General features: G+C 32.6%; 1 protein-coding gene across 1 annotated transcript; it reads right to left on the bottom strand.

Annotated features, from left to right (window-relative positions):
• Positions 1–729: 729 nt before the first annotated feature.
• Positions 730–27,470, bottom strand: DSC1 (desmocollin 1). The gene is made up of 16 exons (XM_016131200.2): positions 27,350–27,470; positions 24,396–24,480; positions 22,940–23,142; positions 21,665–21,784; positions 20,684–20,839; positions 15,177–15,321; positions 13,898–14,064; positions 13,363–13,497; positions 11,753–11,938; positions 9,958–10,217; positions 9,664–9,806; positions 4,909–5,121; positions 4,178–4,423; positions 2,743–2,864; positions 1,771–2,025; positions 730–927 (listed from the first exon to the last, which is right to left on the bottom strand). The coding sequence occupies exons 1-16, from the start codon at positions 27,410–27,412 to the stop codon at positions 730–732; spliced, it is 2,697 nt and encodes an 898-aa protein (XP_015986686.2). The 5' UTR covers positions 27,413–27,470.
• Positions 27,471–27,709: the final 239 nt, after the last annotated feature.

Here is a 27,709-nt window from a genome sequence, read left to right on the forward strand (position 1 = left end):
CAAGGTTGCAATTCTTTCATGGAAATCCTCTCATGTCATCCTTATACAATCTCTGTGGCTGAAATTGCTGTGAGGTTGTTTTGGTCTGTGTCTTTCTGATATTCCTAGAAGCTGTAGGATCTGAGAATACATTCACATGGGCAGAGATCCAAAGACTGAGCCTCCTGAAAGTAAACAGTGCTAGGAGCACCTGCAAAGTATAGTGAGAAATGACCTATTATGTATCATGCACCAAAGAATACTTAAAAATTCTTCAATACATAGTCACTTAGGTAGAAGAAGCAGTTCTCTGGAATATTTAGACAATATTTCTAAAAGCATAATTCTCCCCAACATTTTGAAGAAAGTGTTTTATTTTCATCTAAAATAAAAATTCATTTTTTATTGGCTTCCACAGTACCCAGCTTTCCCACATACTCTTCCATAGCATATGAAGTAACATAAATTTCCAAATAGAAGGTACAAGAAAGCACATAGCACAGTCCCGAAAAGGGCAATATATACATGCATATAAAAGGAAATGAACAATTGAAACTGTTATTTTTAGAGCACAGGGAAGTTATATCAGGCAAGGAGCTTTCAGGAAGCTTTATATTTATAGTGTCCTATTCTATATGACTTGAAGTTTACCTCCAATAAACAAACACATTAGCAGATGCTGCTTTCATTTTACATTCAATAAACTCTTATATATGCATTCGTAGATGTTTCTCTGTTAAAAAGCCATACTTATTGCTTTACACATGTTTTTGCTAGCGTCCTAAATTTGGGTTCCAGATGATCTAGAAACTCAAGCCCTTCTTCTTCCTGCCGATCACTGCAGCAGCCTACAGAGCCAGCCATGGACCCTTTTCCTTCATAGTTGTACGAACGAACGTTGTCTTCGGAATGTTTATGCTCCTCGTCTTGTCCACACAGATACACCTTCTGTATTAAAAAACAGCACATTTTATTATTTTTTTAAAAACACCTAAACATATTAGCATAAAAATAATGTCTTTGATTTACCTTTTACTGTTTAATTTTTAATCAGAGTGTGTCCTCTAATGGATTCCTACATATAAAAAATGCACATAATTGGTCTGTATTATAGTCATTTTTAAAATATAGCAAATATATAAATGCTCCCTGCGAACACATTTATGAAAATTAAAGCTACACATATATCATACAACTAAATTACTGTTTCCTATTCGAACATAAGATTTGTACAGTTGAAATAGGTCTCTGTTGCTTCTTCATATATGTGGGGGAAACCAAAATTGGCTATTTAATATATAATATAATATATTAAACTGGCTAATATTAACCTATGTTGATTAATCTGAACATAAAACAAGAAACTAAAACCTAAACTAAAAGCATGTCAGTCTATCTCATTGATATTGATAGCCAGGACTTTAAAACCACATGGAGGATTCAACACACTAAAAAAATGTTTATAATTTATGATCTGTGCATGACTCTATAACAAATATTTTACTCCAGCTGATTTTGTTTTTTAGGGAAGAAGCTATCAGCCTTTTTATCTCCTAAACATTTCTACATATGCCACCCTTAGATAAAGTCTTGTAAATCTTATTTTAAAAAATGAACTTTAAAAGATCGTTTTTCTCTTTGGATTTGGAACTGACAGCCTTATCTATGATAATTCAACATTAAAACAGTGATGAATTCCAGATATATAAGGAGTAAAACACTTTGGAAATCTTTATTTGTTAATAGTGTTTAACTTTCACATAATATGAACCCCAAGACATTGGCACTTACTTCGCCAAGCCGAGGCTGGGTGAAGCTGTGCCAGTCGGTGTACGCGTATCTGCTGGTATCTGTTCCTCCCTGTCCTGCTCCCTTGAAAGATTCCAAGGTCTGATGTCCATTTCCCTTGCTGGAATCCAAAGTGTAGCCTCCTTTGACCATCTCAAAGCTTTGCTGTGTTTTGATTCCTTGGCCACCAAGAGTACCAACAGACATGCTTGTGTCACAGATGTTGGATGTCTGTGTCGGGAGTCTAATATTTGCTTCCTAAAAATAAAATTAGAGTAATAAAATGAATGAATCAAATTAAAACTAACAATTAGATTTCATGTCTTTCCCACCATAAGCCTATCACTTATCTGCTATGTCTCTCAGTTCCTCATACATAAAATCAAAATAATAATAGTATCCATACCTTAGGTGTTATGGGTTGAATTGTGTCTCTCCAAAATTCATATGTTGAGGTCCTAACCCTTAGAATGTAATTTTATTTGAAGCTAGGATCATTATGGATGTAATTAGTTAAATTAAGTTGAGGTCATATTCAATTAGGGTGAGTCCCTAATCCAAAAAGAGAAATTTTGACTCAGATAAACACACAAGAATGCCATTTGAAGATTTGATTTATGCTGCCATAAGCCAAGGAACTACCAGATGCTAGGAGAGAGGCTTGGGACAGACTCTTCCCTAGCACCTTCAGAGAGAACAGCATGGCCCTGCCAACACCTCGATCTGTAATTTCTGACCTTCAGTACTACGAGATGATAAATTCCTACTGTTTAAGTCACTCAGCTTGTGGTACTTAATTGTGGCAGCCCTAAGAAATTAATACAATAGAATTATGAAGTTTAAATAAATTAACACATACTGGAGACTTGGAGTTCTGCTTGGCATAATAAGTGCTCATTAAACATTACTTTTATTATTATTATTATTATTGCTATTATTATGTAACAATTCAAAGGAACATGAAATATGATTTACCATTACTTCTTCTCCAGGTCCTTCAGTATTTGATACAATTAAATTTTGCTGGGCTACATCATCTGGTAAACATTTCTTTACTGCTTTCTTAGTAGTAACACAGAAACATGTAAACAGAATACCTAAAAAATAAAAATACTTAAGTGAATAGTATGTTTTTATGCTGGTATATATTAAATCACTTGAATCATATGATTGTTTAAAAATTTCTTCTGCAGAACTTTAAAAAACTCATTCATAAATTGAGATATCTTTCAGCTATAAAATTCAAAACAGACTATTAACAAATGTATTAGAATATAGACCATCTCTGTCTTAGTGAGATTATGTTATTAGGCTAAATAAGAAATAAATCAAAAAAAGTAAAGAGAATGAAGTGAGCATAGTTTATTAATAGTCTCTTCCCAGGTCCAGAATTAACTTAAATGTTTCTCTTATTTCATCCACACTAACATGGAAACTTCATTCCATTGAAATTTAACCTAGTGTTATTGATGTTTAAAATCCATGCAGAACTCACTCAAAGGACTTAGAACCAAAAAAAAAAGAGCATTAGGCATAAATACAAACAAAAAAGGCAATTACATGAAATCAGTGACTGGTTTTGAAAATACACATCACTAATATAGTGCTAAGAGGAATATCCATAACCTAAAAGTTGAATCAATAAATTAGGACATAGTGAAGACTATGGGAAGAGTTTATAAATGCAAATAGGTTGTGTGTAGTTGAATAGATTGTTAAAAAAAGAAAGGAGGAAGGAAGGTAAGAAGAGAGGGAGAAAAGGAGGGAAGCAGGTAGAAAGGGAGGGAGAAGGGAGAGAGGGAAGGAGTCAGGAAAGCATGGGTCATGATTTCCATCACTTTTGTATCTCTGAAAAAGACATTTGGCAGAATGCAAAATCTTAGCATTCTCTGTGTGCATTGCTTTTTCTCAGTGGTTCACTATATGACCATTTTCCACTCATTCTTAAGATGTATACTACATCACTTCATTATGATCATGGAGCATAAATATCTAAGAAAATTTTGGAAATACTCTTTCCACTAATTCTTTTTATGCATTCACTACAAAAATTTGTCTGATTGAAGACTACAATATTTTGTATGGGAGGAAATCTTAACATTAATTTTTCCAACCTTCTCATTTTCCATATGAGAAAAAGAGCTCAGAAGTAAGAAATGATTTACTCACTGTTTCATAGCTAATTAGTGAAAGAAATAAGGCTACATCTGTGAAAAATCACTTTAAATTAAATTCGCTCTTACTAACACATTTCTTCTTCTATCACTCAGAACCCTAAGTCATATAGTACATAGAAGATTGTTTAAAGGGCACATTTATCAAAGGCCATAAATGATACAAAGAACTGTCAGGTATTTTTTAATATATTCAATAAAACTTTAGCTAACCCATTCTAGATAATTATACTTACATAACAACAATGCAGACCCCAACACCATGGCAAGAATAGCCCATCTTCCAAGTATTACATTTGATAGCTTAACCTCACTGTCACGTGACTTCGCATGCATTTTACAGTCAGATGGAGTTACACAGTCACATACTCTCACTGACAACATGTGTTTTGCAGCAAAACCACGTCTATCTTTTATTTCAATAGGCACATTATAATAGTCAAAATCAAGAGGTTGCCGTACACGAAGAACAGCAGTTTTACCTACAGGGGAAAAAAGACAGAGAATATATGTTGATATGACTTTCCAGCGACTATATTATTCTGACGTGGTATTCTTAGGGTGAGGAAGGGGGCTAAGAGGCACAGAATTAAGCTTAGAAGAAAAGTTCTAGTGGTTCATTTTTTTTTTCTTAAAAGTAATTTTGAATTCTTTAAAAAAAAGCAGGAAAACTAATTGGCATTGCTTTACTCTTATTTTAGATTAATCTATGCTTAACATGTTATTCAAATATTACATTAAAATGAATTTACATTTTCATAAAATATGTTCAGAACAAATGTCTGAACTTAACATAAATACATTATTCATTGTTTTTTTTAAAGAAAGCAAGGCATTATTCTTTCTGAGGATCAATAAAATAATTTCTAAAATGAATATTTATTTATTGTCATGAAGTTAGGTGAAAGTGAAGATGATTAGCCATTTTAAGTTCCTATTGATTAGAAGAGTTAGCATAATTACACACCATCCTTTGTTTCTAGAGTAAAACGTCGACTGGCAGAATTATCCAAAGCAAATTGAAAAGGTGGCCCATTCTCAGGTCCATCGGGATCCACAGGATTGAGAAGAGCAAAATCTTGAGTATGCTGACAAATCGTCACTTCTTTTTCAATTTGTGGTGGGTGATCATTGTCATCTTCCAGAAAAACAACTAATGTTCCAGTGCAAGATCTGCCACCTAAAAAAAAAAAAAAAAAAAAAAAAAAAAAATTAAAATAAGACGTATCTTCACTTAAAAAATTACTTTCAACCATCTCTGATACACTGGTAACACTTGCTGTCAACTAGCTGACAACTTGAATTTCATATTTTCTGGATCACATTTTCTGGTTCACAAGTATAAAATTGTGACAGCTTTTTAAAATTAAAAAGTAAAAGATTGTAACTAATGGAATCACCAGTTGAAATTAAAATTGATTTCTTACATTTTTCTGTATTCATGTTCAAAATACAAAAACTTTACATTTGATCATCAATCACTTCCTCAACCTCCTCTCCTAATCATTTTCCTAATATGCAATTTTGCCAAAATTTTGTAAAACTTGTCATCAAACTTTCTAGGTGTGCTCCTTCGCATGTCTGCTTTGGTACATCCTGTTGGCACTGCTGGGAATAATTTGCTCTTCCTCTTTGCCTTACAAAACCTTATTATCCTTCAGGAATCTACTCAAATATCACTTTCTCATGAAACTTGCTGTGATTTCTATGGACAATGGTAGCCACATTCTCTTTTGATTTCTCAGAACACTTGGCTCATCGTTGCCTCCCGCTGAACTGTGAACTATTCATCTTAAGAGCTAAGTCATATTTATCTTGAGAGCCCAGTAAAATGCCTAGTACTTCTTGTCTAACTTACAACTTAATACCAAAACATTGAACAAAATGTACTTACTATTTTTATACCTTATAAAAAAAACTTAATTAATAAACTATAAACAAGTTTGTACCCCAACCTAAATTTACTAATGTGTTCTTGAGAATAGGGACTTTTATTCTTCTCTAGATGGCCACTAGTATTAGCCTAATCCTTCACATGTAAGTCTCAATAAGTATTTTTAATTAAAATAGTACCCATTCATTTTTAAGAGATCATGAAGTTCAGAAAACATGTTCAAATTTTTCTATTTGTGATAAGATAATAAACTACAATAAATGATAAACATTCAAACTTGAAATAACCAAAAAAAATTTGACAAAATTTCTAATTTTTTTTTTGCTTTAAATGCTGGTCTGAATTTTGGAGCATTTATGTTAAATTTATCATAAATACTACTATAAATCAAATGCAAATAAAATCTATTTTTTAAAAATTTTTAGTTGGAAGTAACACTTCAAACTAATTCTAAGTAAAATTTTTCTGTTGAATAACTGCAAAATTAATTTGTTAAAAGTGGCTTTTATGTTAATTGTTTACGAAAAGTAACTACTCTATATATCTATTTAAAAACTATTCTATTTGAACAAGGTTTACAATATCTAGAAATAAAAGAGAGATCTAGCTCTTGTAAGAAGAAATCTACATTAGCATATAAACATTTTGAGACTACCAGAAATTTGTTAATAAATCCAAATACAAGTTACAACTTGAAAATCAATAAACAAAGAAGTGAGTAATGCAAAAAGAAACTTTTTAAAGTAAAAAACAATGCAGTTTATAAGCATTACAATGTGAGTCAACATGTGTGTTATGACTTTCTTTTTAAAAATAGTTAAAATAGATAGTGTTCAAAACTGGAGGTGAAATAAAGTCATAGAAGCCTTCTAAAACCTCAAAAGATTGTTGGAAAGTTTTCAGCCTACTTCTGGGAAATAGAGCTCAAAAAAAAAAGTACTGATAATAATTGAAGATTGTGAAAAGGTGATTGAGTGGGTATGTTTGTCTATCTTTATACCTTGCTTTAAATTAATCATACAAGTAAATGCCAAGCATCAGTGAGTAAAGAATATCACAATCTCAGGGCTGAAAAGTACATCCTGGGTTAACTAAAATCTAAATTTACAGTATGTCAACAATAGGAACTCTGAAGAGCAATGGTCTCCCATTACCACTTAAATGTTTTCAGGAATCAGAAGTTCTTTGCATTATCAATTAGCCCACTCCATGCACAGAGCTTTTTAAATGTTATAAAGTTTTTAAGTTCTTTCTTATCAAGCTGCACTATGCCTCCTAATCATTTCCAACAATTTATTCATGTCCTTTTTGGACTGCACACACAAAATATTTGTCTCTTCTGCATGACAACCTTTAAATATTTATTACCTTAAGAAAATTATTTTTACATGCAAATATAACAAAACATTTTATAAACTTTTGAACTCAATTTTTTATATTAAAACTAATTGTTCCAAGTATCAATTATTCGCCTGGAATCGCAAAGCTCTTGGTAGTGAAATTCATAACCTAGACCTGGAAATTCATGGGACTCACAGCAGAATAATGAAAAATATCAGTACCCGAATTAAGCAAACATGTCAAAATCTCTACAAGATACTTGGTAAAAGGATGGTTTAGCAAAGAAAGAGGGTCTTTATAAGAATTGAGCTCATAATCTTTTAAATTAGAGGAACAGAACACACATGAGAAACAATGAAACATCCTTTTATAAAGAAGACACGTCACCTGTGATAATTAATGTATTATTCCTAGGGAAGGAGGGCTTAAAAGGTATTAAGAGAATCGCTGAACACACATTAGTGGAAACAATCACAGAAGTTGTCATTGCCATTCATTTGAAGAAAGAAAGGGACCTGAATTTCGAATAGAAGGGGGGCAGTGTTATTTTAGGCAGAGGGTGTATAAAACAGTGTTTTTTAGAGTGACAGCAGGGAAACCAGCCTGATTGACAGAGATAATCGACACAGGAAAGACTAGGAAATAAACTAGATTCTAAAAAAGCTAGAAAAACATCTGGGTCATCATCCTGACATGTTTATGAGCATCAAAACTAAACGTTCATGGAAATATAAAAAATTATTTGTATATTTGTTCCTTGGAAGTATATATTAATGGATTAATGGATTAAAATGCAAATAAACAAAAATCTTTCATGTCACCATATGGTCTTCCATTAAAATTTATAACATCCTCATCTTTACTTCTTTTTGAGCAAACTCAGGTTTTCTGTGAATCTAGGACATAAATTCCTACCTTTTAGATTTGGCATTTTATTTGTATTATTATTACTGTGCTTATAGACATTGTCTTATAGCACTAAAAGCTAATTTCTTTTATTTCTATTCTCCATATTTCCTTCTCTCCAAATAGTATTTCATTTTCCTATCGCCAAGCTTCTGCATTCCTGTGAAATCTCCTCTTATCCTTTAATCTGGGCAACTCTTAACTGATTTCTACCTCTTATGATAGTCATACAGTCTTTTATGGCATAAGTTTCATACCATATAGAACCTCTTATAAGAATATAATAATTCTTTAATTGATGTCATGTGAGATTTTGACCCTGATGTATGAATTCTAGTTTCCATGGTAACTTGCCTAGTACCTTGGAACTTAATAGATAGTCAACATTTGTAGAATAAATGAGTATACATAAATCCTTGCTTGTCAGGGGTTTTGAACCATTCGTATTTCACTTTTACTTATATAGAAGCAGCAAATCACTCAGGATTATAGAGCGGTAGCAGTATTAATTATACTTTTCTGTTAATGTTTTTCTGATTCTCTAGTATTTTCTTTTTTTTGACCTACATTGAAAGAACTGCATTAAAAGTATGTGTGCCAGCTATCGATAACCAATGTCGTGGCTAGACTAGCCCTTGTAGTTCTCATTATGATTACAAGAGACCCTCAGGAAACTTTGAAAAAAAGAAAAGTTAAGAGTCCTGGAAATTAGATGGCACACCAGAGGCCACACAGCAAAGTCACCAGGTTGGGTGTTGGGTGGGGGCTGAGAGAAGGAAAGCTCTCTTGTGGGCCGGGGGTGGAGGGCAGGGGAGTCTAGAGTTTCTCAGGTTCACTCTTTATTGGTGAATTTAAAACATAAGAACCAGAATTTAAAGCATAAGAAGAGAGTAAACAAAAGATAGGGGAAGCAGCCTGGCTCTTTCTCTAGTTGTGTGGCTGGTCATGTATTTATTCGAGACTGCCATCTTTGAAGTGGATGCCTCAGCAAGCAAACCTAAGTCAGGCAGCTGCATTACAGAAAGAAAAGCCCATGGTTAGGGCTTACACTACAGTGATACATGCTCAAAATGGTTTACTGCTAGGAGAGTATGTTAACAAGGACTCTTGAGAGCACTAGTTTACAACATTTGATAAACATTTCTTCACAGGATAGGTTTTAGAGTCATTGTTTGATTATTTCTTTAAGAAATAAGATAAACATTTTGTTTCCCATTAAGAGAAGCTCAGAACAAACCCACTTCAAACCCAATTGCTTTAAGTGGGTTGAACCCTTACAGCACTTTCAAATCATAGTAATCCAAATCTCTACTCCAGAAAATAAAATATCTACAGGATGCCACTACATCCAAGGCAAATATCAAATAACATGAACCTTGAAACTTGAAATTCGGCCATTCATCACCTTCTCTCATTGATTTGCTGATGCACTGGGGTCTAAATTGGGTGGTGTCCAAAAAATTGAGCAATCATAATGCAAACATTTTTGCATGAATTTTGTTTTGGAAATAAACAAATTTCACCCCAAGATTTCCTTAAAATTATGTCCTGTATTTATATCTCATAGGAAATTGCACTCACCTGCATCGGTTGCAACCACAGAGACATTGTATTGGTTGTCTTTTACAAATTTTGATTCTCTATCTAGTACTTTTACAGTTTTCAAGTCACCAGTGTGTTCATTAATTTCAAACCAGTTATCTTCATCTCCTATCTTCTTATACCTAATTTTTAGAAATCAAATGTAAATGTTCAAATCAAATGTGGGCATAATCTAAAAATTTGTCATTTTGAAAAATACACAGAACTTTCCTAAATTTGAAATCAATTTACATCACAATTAAAAATAAGGAATTTTTTTGAAAACTACATTACCTTAAGCCTTCACCACTGCGTGTTTCTGGATCCAGTGCTTTGTATCCAAGGAGTTCTTTGCCAGCGGGGAGGCCATCTTTACTCTGAATAACTTTTACTGGTGGCTGGCATTCAGGGCCTTCATCATGATCCTTAATTTTCACAGTGACAGTTGTAGTGCACATAGTAGGATTTTGTGAGTTTGGTGCTTTGGCGAATTGTGCTTCGTTGACTACACCAATTTTCAAAACAATTTGGGGATGGACTTCATAGTTCAATGGCTGTTAAATAAACATAATTTAATTAGTCAATATATGACACTATATATAAAGGTCTAGTAATTAAGATTCTGTTTAAGCACAAAAGGGAATATTATTTTTGTGTATAAAATGTTACCAAAAGCAGGTGCTAATGCAGTTAAAGTCTAATAATTAGGTTCCTATAATAACTAACACTACCAAATGCAAAATTGTTGTTTTTCAGATTCAATTGAGTTTTCTTCTCACTTTGCTTTGGGAAGCTCTTGCCTTCATTTTTTTTGTTGTTGCAAGTTTAAATATTAATATAAATACAGAATAAGTGTTTGACTAAATTCAAATAGATTACTATTGCTCATTATTTCATTACTTATCAAATAGGCTAACAGTGATAACTAAAACAGCAGTTCCTCCAAGCTAAGTGTATAAAACAATCTGATAGACTACTAACATATGAGATTTGGCTACAAATGAAACAATTTGAGTATTTGAGTCGATATAATGATATTGTCTAGCAGCGTCTTTCAAAGCACATTATATCTGGGTTTTGCTTCATTCCTAATCAAAATGCTCAGTCTAAAACTGAATAATTAGAAAGAATCTGAAACAATAGTTAAAGAATTAAAGACTGAAATCTATCAAGATAATAAAAAAGAAATCAAGAAAAAGAAACCTAGAAGCCAGAAAAAAACAGAGAAGGATGAAAGAGGAGGAAGTTTGGGGGGGGGGGGGCAGTGGAAGAGAAAGAGAAGGAGAAAAGAAGAAGAAATTTTAATAATTAAAAGATATTTTCTAAAAATATTATGAAGAAAGCATAATTTGTGCATAAAGCTTCTAAGAAAATACATTGTCTTTAAGAAATTAATAAGGGAAGATATATAACAGGTTATTGAGGGCTCTGAGCAGAAAGACTTAGAAAAGAACTGGTTTTATTTAAAATAATCATTGTAGGTACCAGTAATTGTAATTGGTTTTTAGAAATCCTAAAGCACTGGCTACCTCAAATATAAGGGGATTAGTGAGAATAGCTGCTGTATATTTCAGAAATTGTCTTATAAAATACACAATAAAGAGGTGAAAGTAGAATATAGACATGAAGAGAATGAAGAAACCAAGAGGTTTAATTTCAAATCCTTCCATTTCTCTCTGCCTTGTATTCTATAAAATAAGGTATTTGGACAAGTGGATGTCAAAGAATGCTTCTAAGGCTAATATTTGATGACTAATTCAATAGTTCTCTGTCTTGGCTTGCCTCTTCTATAAAACAATGAATTTTGTACCTGACACGCCTTTTCTCTAAGAGAGAAAAGGAGGGTAAAATAATAATAATAATAATTAATAAAGAATACAGTTATGTAAACCAACGTAATCATTTCAGCATTGCATTATAATTCTCTAGTCACATACATACAGAAATTTATATAGATATATAGATGATATAGATAGATATAGATATAGATACACATATACACACATACACACATATATATACATTCCTATATATCAATTAATTTAAGTTAGAACTTTTTGAAGTATTGCTTGATATTTTTGTTGTTTACCTTTACAACACACAAGACTGCTTCATTTGTATTTGGGTCTGTGCTAATTTTGAAATTTCCGTTTTCATTCCCCTGTAGGATCGTGTACACAGCCTTTGAGTGTGGAGTGTTTGGCAGATCCTGGTCATGTATTGCCATTCGTAAAATCTCAACATCAATTCTGTTTTCTTCTACTTCTGTAGAATACTAAAAAAAATTGCCTCTTGTCATTATAAATTTGTAGCTTTAATAACATGATTTTCTCCTCTAAATCTTATATTTAAAGTCAAAGAAAGGTGATATAGAAATGTGTAATCATATACTGGGAAGAATTTACAAATGTAATGCATAGCTTATTGCCTTGTTAAACTACTTTTTCAAATCTTACTCACTCTTTAAAGATTAACTTATGTCTTAATTTTCCAACTTCTCTGAGGTTACTCGTATTCATTCAAGACCACAGATTTGTCTCTACTCTGAATCTGTAGTATTTACAGTCTACCACTCTTTTTTAAGACATAGCAAGCAACTAATGCTTTATATTAATTTATTAGGCCTTCAATATTTATAAATAATTATAACCTATTGACTTCTTACTATTACTGGATGACTTGTTATTAAGCCCATTTTTTAAAAAATTTACTTTTGATTTACTGGACAAACATTTTTAAGAAAAAATGTTATTTCTTCTTTTGAGTATTAAATTATAGTTCCCCCACCTCAAAAAAATAAATAAGGTTATGGAAGCATATGATATTCAAAGACTAAAAAAGTAGTAAATCAGAATCTTCTAGAAATGTCAGATGAATTCATAGAAGAATAACAGCCTGATAGCTATTGGAGCAAGACAGAGGTTGATTCTAATCCCAGTTTTAATTCTTACGTGGTTTATATGTATGAGATCATGACCAAGTTACTTACCTGAACTTCCATTTTCTCATATGAAATATGGAATAAAACATATCCTTACAAGTTGTAATGATTAATGTAAAAAAAAATGTATGAATGTGTCTATCGCTACAGATTTTCCCTTCTTTGATTTGCAGTCTGGTATAGGTTAATGAAAAAAATGAAGATTACTTATTAAAAGGTCAAGAAAGAAGAATCATTTTCTAGAATTTTTAGCCTACGTATATTTCTTGTATTGTGTACTTCTTAAGGGAAAGTTTATTCATCCATGATACAGGAAGAGACTGCACATAAATAGTGGTGGGTCAACCTGTACTACTGACTTCCCAGCAGAGCAAAGAATACAAAACTAGTCTTTTTTCATTTTAAGATGTTAAAGTGTATAGATGCCAGGGAGAGGGTCTTTTTTCCTTTATCCTATAAAAGGAATTAAAACCCAAAGAATCTGATTTAAAGCTTGCCATTTGAGAAAACACTGAATTCATGAGCAGCTCCAAGGGATAAGATGTTTTTAAATGGCTAAGAGAGTAGTTATTTTCCTGGCATCCAGAAATAACCGGAACTCCAATTATTTTTACAGAAATAGTATTTTTCTGCCTATGTTATTTGTAAGTGGTAGCTGTTAAAACTAAAATGTGTAATCTCATAGAGCTATCAAATTACATATTTGTTTTTTGAAAAAGTAAATAAATTTAGATAAATAAATACAAAGATATACTCACAGAAGTTTCTGTAAAATATGGTGCATTGTCATTTTCATCTTCGAGAGAAATAGTAATTGTTCCTGTATTAAATAAACCAAAATGTTGGCCCCCCATGTCTCGTACTTCCATAATTAACTGGTAGGTATCACATTTCTGGGAAACAAAAGAGAAAGGAATTTGATGAACTTTTTTTTTTCAAAACAACAACAAAAAAGCCAGCATAAATAAAAAAAATAGAACAAGAGATTGATCAGTCAGGACAATGGAAAGCTTATGTGTCTAATATAACATTTCAAAACTTCAAGCTATTTTTTTCTATTTTAGCATTTATACATCAAATCAAATCAATGATCTCAAGTGAGACGTCACCTAATACCTTGTACCTTCTCCAAAATTTCTGCATGGACAAAGTGTTCAGAAAAGTTCTAACCGCAGCCTATATAGAAGCATGCTTGAAGAGACAGCTACAAGAGGCCTTACTGCAACTTCTCTGAGAGTTTGTAATCAGTTTAAATACACTTAGTAACTGGAAAATCAATTAATCAATTCATACTTCTCTATCCAGTAAAGATGAAGTTGTGGTGATGACACCTGTGTCTGGATGGATGGAGAAATGCTTTGGGTGATCTGGGATTTGCTGTAAGATTTTATATTTCAGACGAGTATGTAGCGTGTCAGGTTCGTCAAGGTCTATGGCAGACACTTTTCCCACTGAAGTGCCTGTTTAAATAAATGTGATATTGTCAACATCTAAAATAGCTATGTAATTAATTGAATTACAAATAAAAATTAAATCAAGACATTGCTGTAGTATATTCTCCCCAGAACCACAAGTAGATTAATTTTACAGATAAATAGAGGAGTATCTGAATGCTCTTCCAAACTCTAAGCTCCCCTAACTTAGAGTTCAATTAAGTAGGTACTGTGAATAACATGATTTGTATTCTACATATATGGAACATTCACCCTTGGTAGCAGTGGTTCTCAAATTCTTCCCCTCAATCCACTACCTCAGATCATGGGCCATTTTTGGATGTGACCTTCTCTATATATTTTGTTTCCTTTATGGCCTAATTCAATACCATAGCACATCTTTTCATATGATGGCAAAGATTTTATGCTTTTATATTTGAACAAATATGGTGAATTATTAATATATGCAAGTAATTATTAATATACATTAGACACAAATATTATGCACCAGTCTGAGTATCACTGGCCAGCAAACCACTTATTGTGGGAGAGCAATATTAAACACATACATAATGGCAACAGAATGGAGGAAATAAAAGAACTAACAACATTTCTTGAAGATCATTTTTTATAAACTATTCTTGTTATGCTCCTGATTATGCCAAGATCACAATCTTGGCTGCCTATAGCGTCAAACTAGTTTAAATTATTTTATACTAGGAAAATATGCCCAGTAAAGCAATGTTGTTATAAATCAGCATTTCCATACAGTGCTATATTTCTGAGTCTTTGAAAATGTATTGAGACTTTATAAAGATTCCAATTATTCATTGTTCTATAAATACATCTGTGATACATATGTGCATAGTCAAATTAGAAAACATAAACAGCATTTGTCTGTCACACATTCATATTCATTGTGGAATAATCTAACAAAGTTAGAAAATTTATGTATCAATTATCTGCCTTTATATGTGCAGGGAAGAATGAAGAGTATATAATCTTAAAGACTCCAAAGTTTTATGTAGAATATTCTTGAAAGTCAAGCATTTAAACATGTTTAATATGATCGCATTTAAAACATTAATGAGAAATTTAATTAAAGCAAAATGTAGTGTTTTCCTAAAATGTGCACTTACCGGATCGGCAATTTTCAGGCACAGTGAAGATAGTCACTTTGTTTTCAAAATATGGGGCATTATCATTATCATCTTCAACTTTGAATAATAAGGGGAGTGGGTACTCTGGTGCATAACCATCTGCGGTTGTTGCATAGGCATATAGCTGAAAGGTAGACAAACACCAACAGCTTATTCTTAAATAACAAATTATGCACAAAATTAAACCTAGAAGTTGGGGAAAGATATAATGTTTTAAAAAAAACATTCACAGCACTGTACGTCACTAAGAACTTATGTAACAGAGACAACGCACCAGCACCGTCTATGTTTGCCATACGGCTTCAGTTCTCTTTGAGCGTCTCACTATTCTCCCAACTACTACGCACTCCAGCCAAATGAGGCTGCTCCATCCCCCAAGTTAACTGCACACTGCTCTCCTGTGAGAATGAATAGAGACGTACTCCAGTTATGCTAATAAGTATTTTTTTAAGTTTATAAAAAATAGAATTCTATTTATTTGTACTTGATATGTAACAATTCAATTCTGTTTTTTTTTCTCTATTTACCTGCATTTTCTCATTTTTCTATCAGAAACATTCATTTCTTATGTAATAAAAATGCTAATAAAATCATATACATATTCCAAATTTCATCTCGAAATGATATACTTGACCCCAAATGCCAGGATTTAATGCCCTTTCCCTTTAAACATTATCAAATTAGTGCTGTACTCTTCTTATGTAGTTTATGCATAGTAAGTGTTCAATGAATGGTTGTTGAGATGAACAGATTCTTTTCACTGACAGGAGCAACTAAACTTACCCAAAGTAAACTGTATGAACTCAGTGTTTCACAACCAACTACCTACTATAACTGTCTTCTAAAACAAACCAGAATTAAAATTCCAGACATCTAATTCCTCCCTCTCTTTCATTAGCCTTTTTAGTCAGTTGCCAAATTCTAGCAATTATGGCATTTCTATGTTTCTGTCATTATTCTTCTCTTTCCTATTCCCAATGCCATCATCCTTCTGGGATTCCAAGTGTATCCCACTAACTTTCCTGTTGTGTCCTGCCAACATGCTGGCCTACCGACTTTCCTGTAATTGCCCTAACTGACCCTCTTCAATCTACATAGAACTCAGGAATCAGATTCGTATCTATAAAGCACAACTTTAATTATAGTGTCACTTAATCACACTCTTCAGTGACATGTCATTGACCAAAGTAACCACAAAACCCTCACTATTATGTTAAAAGGCAACATTTTAGCTTCACATGCTAACATGGAAAGGAAGTGATTTCCACTCCAATCTCTAGGATGGGAAGCTTTGAAATAACCAGCCATGTTCTCTCTGTTCCCTTATTCACTTTCACCAAACAACCTCCAGGAGGATTTTTTGAATATTAGAACTTATACTTTGATTTCCCTCAGTCTGCTCTCTGTATCTTATTCCTCAATAAATTCTGAACTCAGGAACATAATACAGAAGTGTATTATCACCTCTTTGTCACCGCCACCATCACCACTGCCATCGCTACTATCACATCCACATGTCACGTGATTCAACCTTCCTTACAATCCCTTCCTCTCCCCCCATATCTGATGTGAATTTTTCTTTCTTTAAACTGCTGCCAGTAGAGTTTTGGCTGGAGGAAATTATGAAACTGTTTTATGTCTCTGTTGGATTACAATTATTCTCAAAGATGAAGCCTGAGTCTTGTAGATATTTATGGGTCTTAAGTATTTAACACAGAGCCTTATATTAGCCTTTTGCATTAACTTCTATCCTTTTCCTTTTAGGAAGACAAATGACTCCTTACGTTTACCCATTATAAAAAATGTCATAAACATTCTGTGGAATCACTTTTAATGAATTTTCCTATCTCATCACATTGGCATTAAAATATTTTCATATCTAACTTAAGCTCATTCTGCTATAATTTATATTATGTTTTTCTAGTATTTCTCTTCAGTGGAGATAAACATCTGCTTCCCATCATATAATTACCTGTAGTTTGAAATAATATTTCCTGATCTTTAACAAGTAAATATTATTTCACATTCCACTGATATAGATGTGGTAGTTTTGTTTCCAGTACTATTTCAGGTACTGTTTTTATGTTTTGCTGTAAATCAGCTGAGTATCTCCAAAATAAATCAAAATTGAAATGTTCGTTGTAAAGAGGATAATTTAAACTGAAAATGTAACTAAACTTTAAAGCATAGCTTAGCTCCCTAGGAGAATCCACTTATGTTCATATAATAGAGAAACTAATTATAAAATATTTTAGTTATTAAGGCAACAGTTTTTAAAAACCTTAAAAGTTTAACAATCTAGTTATTATTTTATATTAAAAGCAATAAAAAATACTTAAAATTGTTATAAGTATAAATAATATATTTTAGAATTAGTCATATTTTAACTAAATTAAAAGAGTATTGTTTAAATTTCATGTGTGTATTATTGTGATATTATTTCCCCTTAAATTCTTCTGTAGCTTGAAGAATCTCATCTCTTTCAGCCCTTTCACATTATAATTTGCTCTTATTTCTCAAATTTCTCTCATCTTTGGGAATATGTAAAAAGTTGACAATAGGAATTGGGGCTTGAATTTGGCCTTGTAGAGAGGGGCATCCAGTATCTGGGCAGAGAAAGGGGGAGAGCAGCGACATCAAGGTTGACTAGGTTTATCATATGATTAGCAACACATCTGAAGACAATGGATAGACTTGTGTGTCTGGAAAAAGAGACATAGGTTATAAGATAGTAAGGTTCTCATTGGATAGGTAAGAAGGGACCAGACTGAACCAATTTTTCCCTGTGAACTTATAGAAGATACAGATTCTCCTCAAAATCAAAGAGGAGGGGTTACATCTAAAACTAATATAATATTGTATGCCAACTATACTTTAATATTTAAACCAAAGAGAGAGAGAGAGAGAGAGAGAGAGAGAGAGAGAGAGAGAGAAAGTATTCGTAGCTGCTTTCTTTCATAGAATAAGTTGGAATTATTGAAAAAAATTCTTTTTATACATTTCTTCTTTAAAAAATTTGGAAAACAATGGCCTCATATAAATCCCTAAAAGATTAAATGAGTTGCGTGGCTTAAGATGAATTCCTCCAACTGCAAAAATGGTGTGACTAACCTAGAAATATCTTTACAAGCCAAAATTAAACAATGCAACATGGGGCAAGAGAGAAAACAGGAGCGCAGTAATGATATGTACTGACTTTGAACCATGGCTACTTTCCCCAATAATTAATGAAATCAATTACTTCAAATAATAACAATTTATTAATACTTAACATTTTATATAGATTATATAAAAGTCACGAATTGAGAAATCTAATCAAAATCCTCAGCTTTGAGAACAAAATTCTGGACCATGTGCTTTATTTGATTTATCATTAGGATATTTTTAAGAGCTTTATAGTTCGTATAGTGATTTTGCCAACATTTAATGATCACGATAGCTCTGAGGTAGTAAGACAACTATTAGTAGCCCATAAAACAGAGAAGAAAATAGATTCTTGAGGTTGTGACTGGTCCAAGACCAAAAAGAAAAGTAGCAGGTATTGAAGATCTACTAATTTCCAGAAAAATAAGCTTTTCAATATAAAATAGTGAACTTGATTTGAGAGAAAAACAAAGACATTATTTCTTAATTTTAACTTTTACATTACCGCAAGTGATTTTACAGCTTGCTTCATGTATACATCTGGTTGTTATACTTTCCTTTAAGAATGTTGCTGATTTGCAAGTGGTGTTTCTTAACTATGTCAATGGAAACTAGAGAAATAAGAGTAATTCTGAATATTATTTAAAAGCCCAATTTTGAGCACAAATTCCAAACTACGTTATTCCTTTGTTCTTTAAAAGATGTCAAAAAAATAGCAAAGTAATTTATTTTAATTCTAAACTAATTTCTCCCTGTTCCCTCTAGCAACGATCCTGATAAAAAGTCAGGAGAGATTGATGAAAAGCAGCTGAAGCCTTCAAAATCCATAAACAGGATGTTATCCTCACAAGAAGAAATAAAGTATACATCAGAACATAATAGAGAGTAGACAGCTTTTTATTTCTCCACAAGAGTAACTGCTAGTTTTAGATTGTTTCTTCTTGTGAAGAAGTTGCAAAAGCAGCAGAGAACTTATATATTTACATACATATGTGTGTATGTATATGTAGATAGATAGATGTGTGTGCATATAAATATATGTGTATATATGTATATACGTATATATGTGTGTATATATATACATACACACACATATATTTGTTTGTGTGCACTTACCAATTATTTATTTGGCTTCTTGACAGAAAGATCAAAATGTTTGCTCTAACATACCTAAAGGATAGGGTCCTTAGCATGAATTATAAGGTCCTTCTTAGTATATTCTTTTCTTACCACTCTAGCCTCTTGTTTCACACTCTTGCTTAGCTTCAAACAACACTTCATCCAGGCTTTGTTGCTGTTTTTGTTGCTACCTTTTAAACAAATGGGTCTTTCTATTGCTAATGCCTCTGTGTCTATAACACTTAACTACCTCCTCTCCGCTGCCTTCATCTCTTAGCTTTCTTCATGACTGGCTTTGTGTGGTCACCAATTCCTACTCTTCTTTCGAATGCCTGCTAAGATTTTACTTTCTGAACTGCCAAAGTATGTGATAAATTTCCCTTTTATGTGCTCCTTTAGCAAAAAAATATCTTTACTACAACCTTATTATTCAAGATACCAACTGCTTAAACACTTTCATTCTCCATCATCCCCAAATTCACTGTGAATTTCTCTTTATATCAGAATTCTAAGGAGACATGTGAAGTTGAAACAGAAAAAAAAAAAAAAAAAACCACATGATTTAATTTTCAGAAGTTAGAATTTGGGGTAGGATAAGATTAGATAGAATAAGGTGAACTGATAAACTTATCCTGTATTACTAAGGAAAGAAAATGATACTCAAGATTGTTGTTGCTGAAGGACAGTCAGAGGGAAAAAAAGAAAAGAACTATGCTAGGCAGGAGGCTAGAAAAGCAGATCTCAACCTTAGGATACATTTAGGGTCACTTCAGGTGACTTCAAATTTTCAATTGACTGAGCCCCATCTCAGAATATTTAAACCAGAATTTCTGGGGAGAGGCCAGAGCATCAGTATTTTTTAAAAAGTTCTCATGTCATTTATAATGTACGGGCAGGGTTGAGAATAATTAAACCATGTTATTATGGGGAATTTTGAATTCAATAAAATTCACTGTTGTCCCAGATTCTACAGGTCAAAACCTGTCTTTTAAAAGTCTATCATTGTATCTTCTATTGTTCTCCCCTACTTTTCTTCCTTTATGATATCCATTGTTTTTCTTCATCAGTGGCATCAATAAATTTTGAAATTTATATTACACATTAACAATACTTAAAATATTAAATCAAATAATTGATTCCAATAATATATGAACAATCAAAGCTTAAAACATTAAACCAGTAATAAGAAATATAATTCTGAAAAAGTAATCCAATAATCTTACCGGAAACTGGTCATATTGCTCACGATCTATGCTTCGTGTACAAAAGATATCCCCAGTGTCTCTATTTATGAAAAACAAATTGAGGGGCTCTTTGTCCACTCCTGGTCCACTTATGGAGTAAAAAATGGTATAGTTCTGTGCAGTATCAGATTGAACCTACAACAATAAGTGATAATTTATGATAAAAAATAACTTCAACCTAATATCTTCTAAGGGTTTATTTTTGTATCACTTGCTTTCTTTCCTACTCACCTATTTTTTCTTTCCTCTGTTTATCCACCCACCATATTTCATATTTTTCAAATTCTTATTCATATTCTGAATGTGCAATGCCACAAATTCTGTCACTTATTTGATCCCAAATTCTTTTTTGCATTATCTGCATATTTATGGACAATTCTTGGAGTTGAATATACCTTTATAATTTCTATTTACTAGTTTTTATTCCTATATAAATTATAGTAACTGTGATTTTGATTATTTGTAATAAAAAACGTTGTGATTTAAAAAAGTAGAAATAATACAACTTTTCTCCCACAATTAATTCTTCAATAATTATATAATTTCAAAGCTGGCCTATGTTTATACTACAGCTATATGGCAGTGACACTACCATTTTGGTAAACAGAGACATTGGCCTCTTTTTGGTGAGAATAAGTGCTAAATGGACAGTTGAGTTATGCAAAATCTGTAAGCATATTCTTTTTACATGAATGCTAAAGTCCAGTAGAATATTTAGGAAAATCTGAGTATAGACCTAAAAGCATCAAAAACTTAAAATATAAAACTTTTTTCTAAATGCTAAATACGACTTCTGAAGGAAAGTGATAAAATACACTGACTCACTTCTACAGGCCCCTATTCCTGGTGAATAGGTGATCCTTATTAATACCAATAAAGCCCTGATTCCAAATACTGTGCAATTCAAGTGGAATATTTAACAACCCTCTAATATATAAAATCAAACAAGATGAAATGTACCTGCTGAACATGTTGTGGAAATGGACCTAATGAGTTCTCCATCAGTGAACATGGAATAGGAGCCCATCGTCTCTTACTGCGTTTGAGGACTGAGTCTTTGGTATGTCTCTTCTTAGGATGCTGCATTTTATGAAAGAGGAAGAAATATAGCATTGCTTATCATTCTAGGAACTGTAATTTTAACATATACATTAATATGAAGAAAATAAGTAAAGGGTGTACATAACAATATCATGGATAACCCCAAAACTATTTCTGGTTTTTATTGTTTTGTTAATAAGATACACACACACGAGTAAGAACCAGTTTCACCTTCTTCCTGATTGAATCAGTTAACCAACAAGAACTTTATATGGCACTGATAAAAGATGCTGTCTTAATAAGTATAAACCCCCTAGAATAGATAATCCATTAACAAATATTTAAGAATCAGTTTTATTCCATTAGGAGTAGTACAACCAGAATTTGTTAAAACACTGCATTTTAAAGTATTTGTATACCTATATAATGATACAGGTCAGTGTTTGTTCAAGTGTTTCATTTTGTGATATGGAGACTTTTACAATTTGGACATAAAATAATGTTTCGAAAGCCTTAAGCACATTCCAAATTTGATGAAGAAGAACTCTTGAAATCAAAGAGAATTTAGCTGGGGAAATCTCATAAATTGAATCACTTATTAATAAATGATTTTATAAGACCAAATTCATTGTGCAGAGGTAGCTTAAAATAAGATTTGTATGAATGCCAGTAACACCTTCCCACCCCTTGATCACCACCACTCACTGCAAGAAAGTGAGTCTAGCGTCAGAATATTTAAACCAATCCTTTGGACTGGCCATTACTCCATTTTCTGAAGAGAAGATGGCAGTAAGCTTTAGACAATCTCTTCTCTTTAAAGAGAGACTCACACCTTTAGTCACTTAGGAGAGAGCCACTCAGGGTGGAGTGGCAGCTTGAATCAATTTTCACTGCTTTAGACTCACCTCTGTCTTGTTCTTCAGGTTGGTTGTTCTTATTGCCACACCTCAAAACACTATCTGAAACCGTTGACAGTCTGACTTTGCTGGGGACTACAGAGTTATTTATTTTCATACCATTTCATAAATAGCTCTACCACTCCTTAAAATAGTCTAGTTTTTACACGTGTTAATTATCAGTAGAATAGACAAACAAGTGAGCATTAAAGAACAATAATTTTAACATGAAAGGAAATCTGTGAAATGAAGGACTTTCATAAGCAGATTAATATGGTTAAGTCTTTGCCTAATATACCTTCTTTCCTCTTGCTTCCAGTACAATTTTTATCTCTTTCTCTTCTTGCCTCTGACTGTCTGAAAGAAAAATGGAGAAACTCTTCCTTTCGGAAGACAAAACAAGGTCATGTGTTGTGTAAATTGAGCCATCTTCTAGAATTCTAAAGTCAGGATCACTTGACAGGATTAGGCTGGCTGACTGGAGACACTCCTTCAGATTCACTGCAGGGAAGAAATTGCACAGTAATTTGTAAGATGAAACATAATAGAACAAGTTTTACAGGAATAACAACTACAAGTTAGTACATGAGAACCAGAAAGTTACACTTGGAATGTGTTGAGTACTCCCTCTTCTAAAACTGAGGGGCCATGAAAATTAAATCATTAAATTAATGAAGATACCGTTTCCACTACTTTCATCAGAAGTTAATTTTGAACAGATATAAAATATTTTCTTAGTGTCGATGGATTTATTGTTTCCACTTTATCTTCTACTCATGGATTTTTATGTGTATAATATATTTCATTGTTTTATATTATATGTAGTATAACTATATGACATCAGTAGATTTTGAACTTCTTTGCAATAATCTCTGATAGTTAAATCTTGCAAAAAATAAGAAAACTGGTCTATATTTATATAGTATTTCTTAGTAATATTGCAGATAATCATTCTATAATATTTTTTGCAGTTTTAATAATCTATTATAATACTACATATTGTGGGTATCAAAATATTTTCTTTACAGATTCATATTTAATAAATTTAGCATATTTATTGTGTGTCTTTAGAGTGTAGGCTATATATCTTTGAAATGTTTTGAAAAGATATAAAGGCTGAGTTTAAAACACTGATCAAAGTGATGTCTACCTTGGAAAGGATACCACTTCTGTATTCAAAGTGTATTTTTCTAAATGTAAACTTAAGGTCAATAAAAAATCTTAATGGAAGGAATATTATCCTTGGACTTTAGATATGACTGTGGTAGTAAACTAGTTAAAATTTTATTTGACTTTCTTTCACAAGCTATTCTGTGAAAGAGATCACATAAATTTCTGAGTACCAGGTCATTGTAATCGACTTCAAGCACGAAGTTTATTTCGAGACATTTAAGTTTTGACACATCTGTTTTATATGTAATCAATTAAAGAATCTTTGATTTGGAATTTTGGCAGCAGATTAATCAATATGAATTAAAATATGCTTTCGATGTTGGTATCTTCCTTTTTTTGAACTAAACTAAGATAATTTAGCCTTCTGATGTATGCTATTTTTCTGGCAGAAAAAAGCATACAACTTACTTGGTACTTTAATCGTTTCTAACCACTACCAAAAACCAAGTAGTTCGTCTTTCATTCTGTGTCGAATTTTAATGCCAAGTAGCTAGTATGTGGCTTTTATCCCAAAGTTTACAAGGCTGGCTGAAGCTAAGTGTAGCAGTTAAAACTATGAAATACTTAATACTGTTTCTCACCTTTGCCTACAAGTGTTTCAGCCTGAAGATGAGAAGGAACTTGCAGAGAAATTTTCTGACAAGCATCGCAAAACAATATTAAAACCTCAAAAGAAAGGAAAAAATCAGGAATTATATTCGATTACAAATTTTCTTCACAGTTTTGTCTTATTGATAAAAATATTGTCTATTTCAGCAACATATTCTTCTAATCCTTGTATATTTTTCACATTTATTTTAAAAGGAAACAGCAAAGAAAGTAGCCTTAAAGGCACCACGTCATTTAGTATCAATAAGAAAACCAGAACCTAAATCGTATTGTATCATTTTAAGAAAATTTGTTATAAATTATTGATTTTATTTCACTTTATCTCTAAGCTCATTCATAAATGTCATTCTGAATTTTTAGCATAAAGTACTTAACTCTAGAATATAATAATCACACATTATATATTATAATGTATACAAATCATCATTTTTTACAGACCCAAGCAATTTGAGGATATAGTTTATTAAGTTTAGAAAAATTTGAGGATTTTTTTTAGCCACTTAAAGAACAACATCTACAAATATTCACTGATTTCAAATCATTCCTTCGACTGGCTTGGCATAAACTTCAAAGTCTCAATAATCTCATTCATAAAATTAGTCTAAAAAGAAATAATTTCAAAAGATAAAGAGTAGCCTTCCATAGAGTTAAGATTTTTAATTAAAAATCAAGACACAGTTATTTTTTTAAAAAGCTATGTAGTTCAAGGAAAGAAGACAGAGACCACCTAAAAAATAAAAGATAAGCTATCAGTTTAAGTGTCTTTAAGTTCAAAACTATTTTGCTTCTTTTTCTGGCAGTTTTTTTTAATTTACTTCCTCTTCTGTTTATTGAAATAAATACTTTTTATTATTTAAATATAAACTAGAGCAGAGTTAGATTTCCCTGAAATAGGTCAGCTATATGATCAATTTTTCTCTGGGAATATATTTCCAGATTTATGGGAGCCATTATTTTGGAGAAGGAAAGACTATTAACCATATTAACCATATTGTAAATATACACTTGTTTTCCATCTCAAGTCTATTGGATATATTTTATTAGCCTATTTAAATATCCATGATCTGCTTAACAATTGGGATACATTCTGGGAAATGCATCGTTAGGCGATTTGCTTGTTGTGTGAACATCATAAAGCGCACTTATACAAACCTAGATGGTATGGCCTACAATTGTAATTGTACTGCTATACTTTTATGACTGGAAACACCAACATCACTACAAATACATGAGTAATGTGTTGCACTACGAAGTTAGGATACGACGTTAGGTACAATGTCACTAAGTGACAGGAATTTTTCAGTTCCATTATACCAGTTCCATTATAATCTTGTGGGACCGACATTGTATATGTAGTCCCACTGGTGAACCTAACATTATGTAGTGCATGACTGTACTTTGTAATTTTACAAAAACTTTGTTAGGCTGATACTAGCAAAGACTGGACTTTTTTTTTTTTTTAAATCACATTTATATTAAGTTTAATTTAAGTAACCATTTTTAAAAATATGAGACATTTAATTTATTTGACTTTTTACTATTTTATTCCTAATGCCAAAGAATGAACTAAATTAAATCTTTAAAAAACTTTCCGAGCATTAAGAGTTTTACTAATGATCTAAATATATAATGTGGAGTGTTTTGTAATTAGAAATATATATGTATATACACAAATATACACATATGCATATATATACATGTTCATGTATATGTGCACATATATACATATAAACACATTATTCTCATAGGATATTTTCACGTTCCCACAAATACACCTATTTTATTGCCTTCCTACTCAGGAACCCCACTTAACTGGTTCTGTATTTGCAGGAAGAGCCAATAGAGGTCTCCAGAAGTACTACCCCAGTCTTCAGGTTAAATTAGCGTGGTGATTTGGAAGGAGTTGGGGTCAGATACCTTTGTGGCCATTATGGAGATCAAGAATGAACGGGTAAGAGATGAACCAAAGGATACTGGACAGAGCAGAGACCAAAAGCAAAAGAAACCTGGGTGAATCATTGGAAAGCATTCACTACACTTTACCTAATATTAACTCAGGAAAGTTTTTGAGCCTGTCCTCTCACTCCCCACCTAGGCAGTTACAGAATTAAAAGGAAGCCATCAATCCCACATCATGTTTTATTTACATGGAAAAAATGTTTATCCCCATAAAACAAAATCTTTAAATTCTGCAAATCTAGAAGTTAAAATATTTTGCTAAAATGAAAAAAAAAAAAAGAAGAAGGAAATTCAGTGCTTAGAAAGGCCAGATGTAGATGTAAAACAACTTCTCCCTCCCTTCTCCCCACTAAAGAAACATTAGCACCTGAGTTTGCAGTTATAAAGCTATTAAAAATCTAAGTGGAAGCCAAGTTAATGGTATTTTTTTCAAAGAAAGTTACATGTTTCTTTACTATTTTTCTCAAGTTAAACACCTTGCTTGAACTGAGTTCTGCCCTTCTCTTAACTCTTCCTGGATAAAATTAAGAAAGTCTTGCATAACTCACATCTTCACCCAGGATCCCTTTTCTCTTCTCGAAGCTCAATGCAACTAAGCATGTTGAATAACTACAGCTTATTTAATGACAAGTAGCAAAAGCAAGCCTCAAAACCTTCTGTGCCAAATGCCTCAGGAATGAATTCATTCCACTGCTCCCTAGAAAAACACCACAGCAAGACCGAACAGGGGAATCCCTTGAAAAACTAACTATCTGAACGTAGGCACTTGAAAAGTCAACAAAACACCTGCCATCCCAGGTCCCAAGTCTCTTAACTCTTCCTTGAATTTTTCTCAAATCCGTTTTTGTTCTCCCAGTCTGTCTTCTCTGCGTTCCCCTCCCATCTCTACTCTGTTTCAAACCCAAACTGGAGGGAGGAAGCACATAGTAACATGCTTGAATTCCTTAATCCTTTTATTGTTACTCACCAGGAGAGAAAAAAGGAGCTGCTTACAGAAGATGCTCCCTGGGGCAGCCGAGGCCACAGCCATGAGAAGCGGTCTCAATGCTCAGGGATGGTGACTGGATAATAAGGCAGCTTGGGTTGCACAGGGCAGCTAAGCAGATTCCCAGGAGCTGGCACTTGTGCAGGTCACCCTGCTGTCCCCCTGGTGCAGGTCAGCTTGGTTTGGAGAAGAGTCAGGAGGCAAGTGAAAAGTGACAGGAGGAGGAGCAGAAGGAGAATTGCTTTCCTCCTATTCCCGGGTCAGTCTTTCTTCCTCCAATTCAATTTCTTCTGAATGTAAAGAGGTTTTCCTACAAGTGGGGAGGGTGGGGTACAAAACACC

This window comes from Rousettus aegyptiacus, unplaced genomic scaffold (genome assembly GCF_014176215.1).
Source record: "Rousettus aegyptiacus isolate mRouAeg1 unplaced genomic scaffold, mRouAeg1.p scaffold_m13_p_12, whole genome shotgun sequence".
Lineage (NCBI taxonomy): Eukaryota > Metazoa > Chordata > Mammalia > Chiroptera > Pteropodidae > Rousettus > Rousettus aegyptiacus.

Bases quoted from the DNA above. Each gene is read 5' to 3' on its own strand.
- DSC1 (XM_016131200.2), bottom strand. From the start codon at position 27,412: ATGGCTGTGGCCTCGGCTGCCCCAGGGAGCATCTTCTGTAAGCAGCTC. The intron at 21,785-22,939 runs GTATATTAGGCA...CATAAAATGCAG, and splicing joins TGGAAGCAAGAGGAAAGAAG to CATCCTAAGAAGAGACATAC. The intron at 4,424-4,908 runs GTGTGTAATTAT...TTTCCCCTGTAG, and splicing joins TACTCTAGAAACAAAGGATG to GTAAAACTGCTGTTCTTCGT.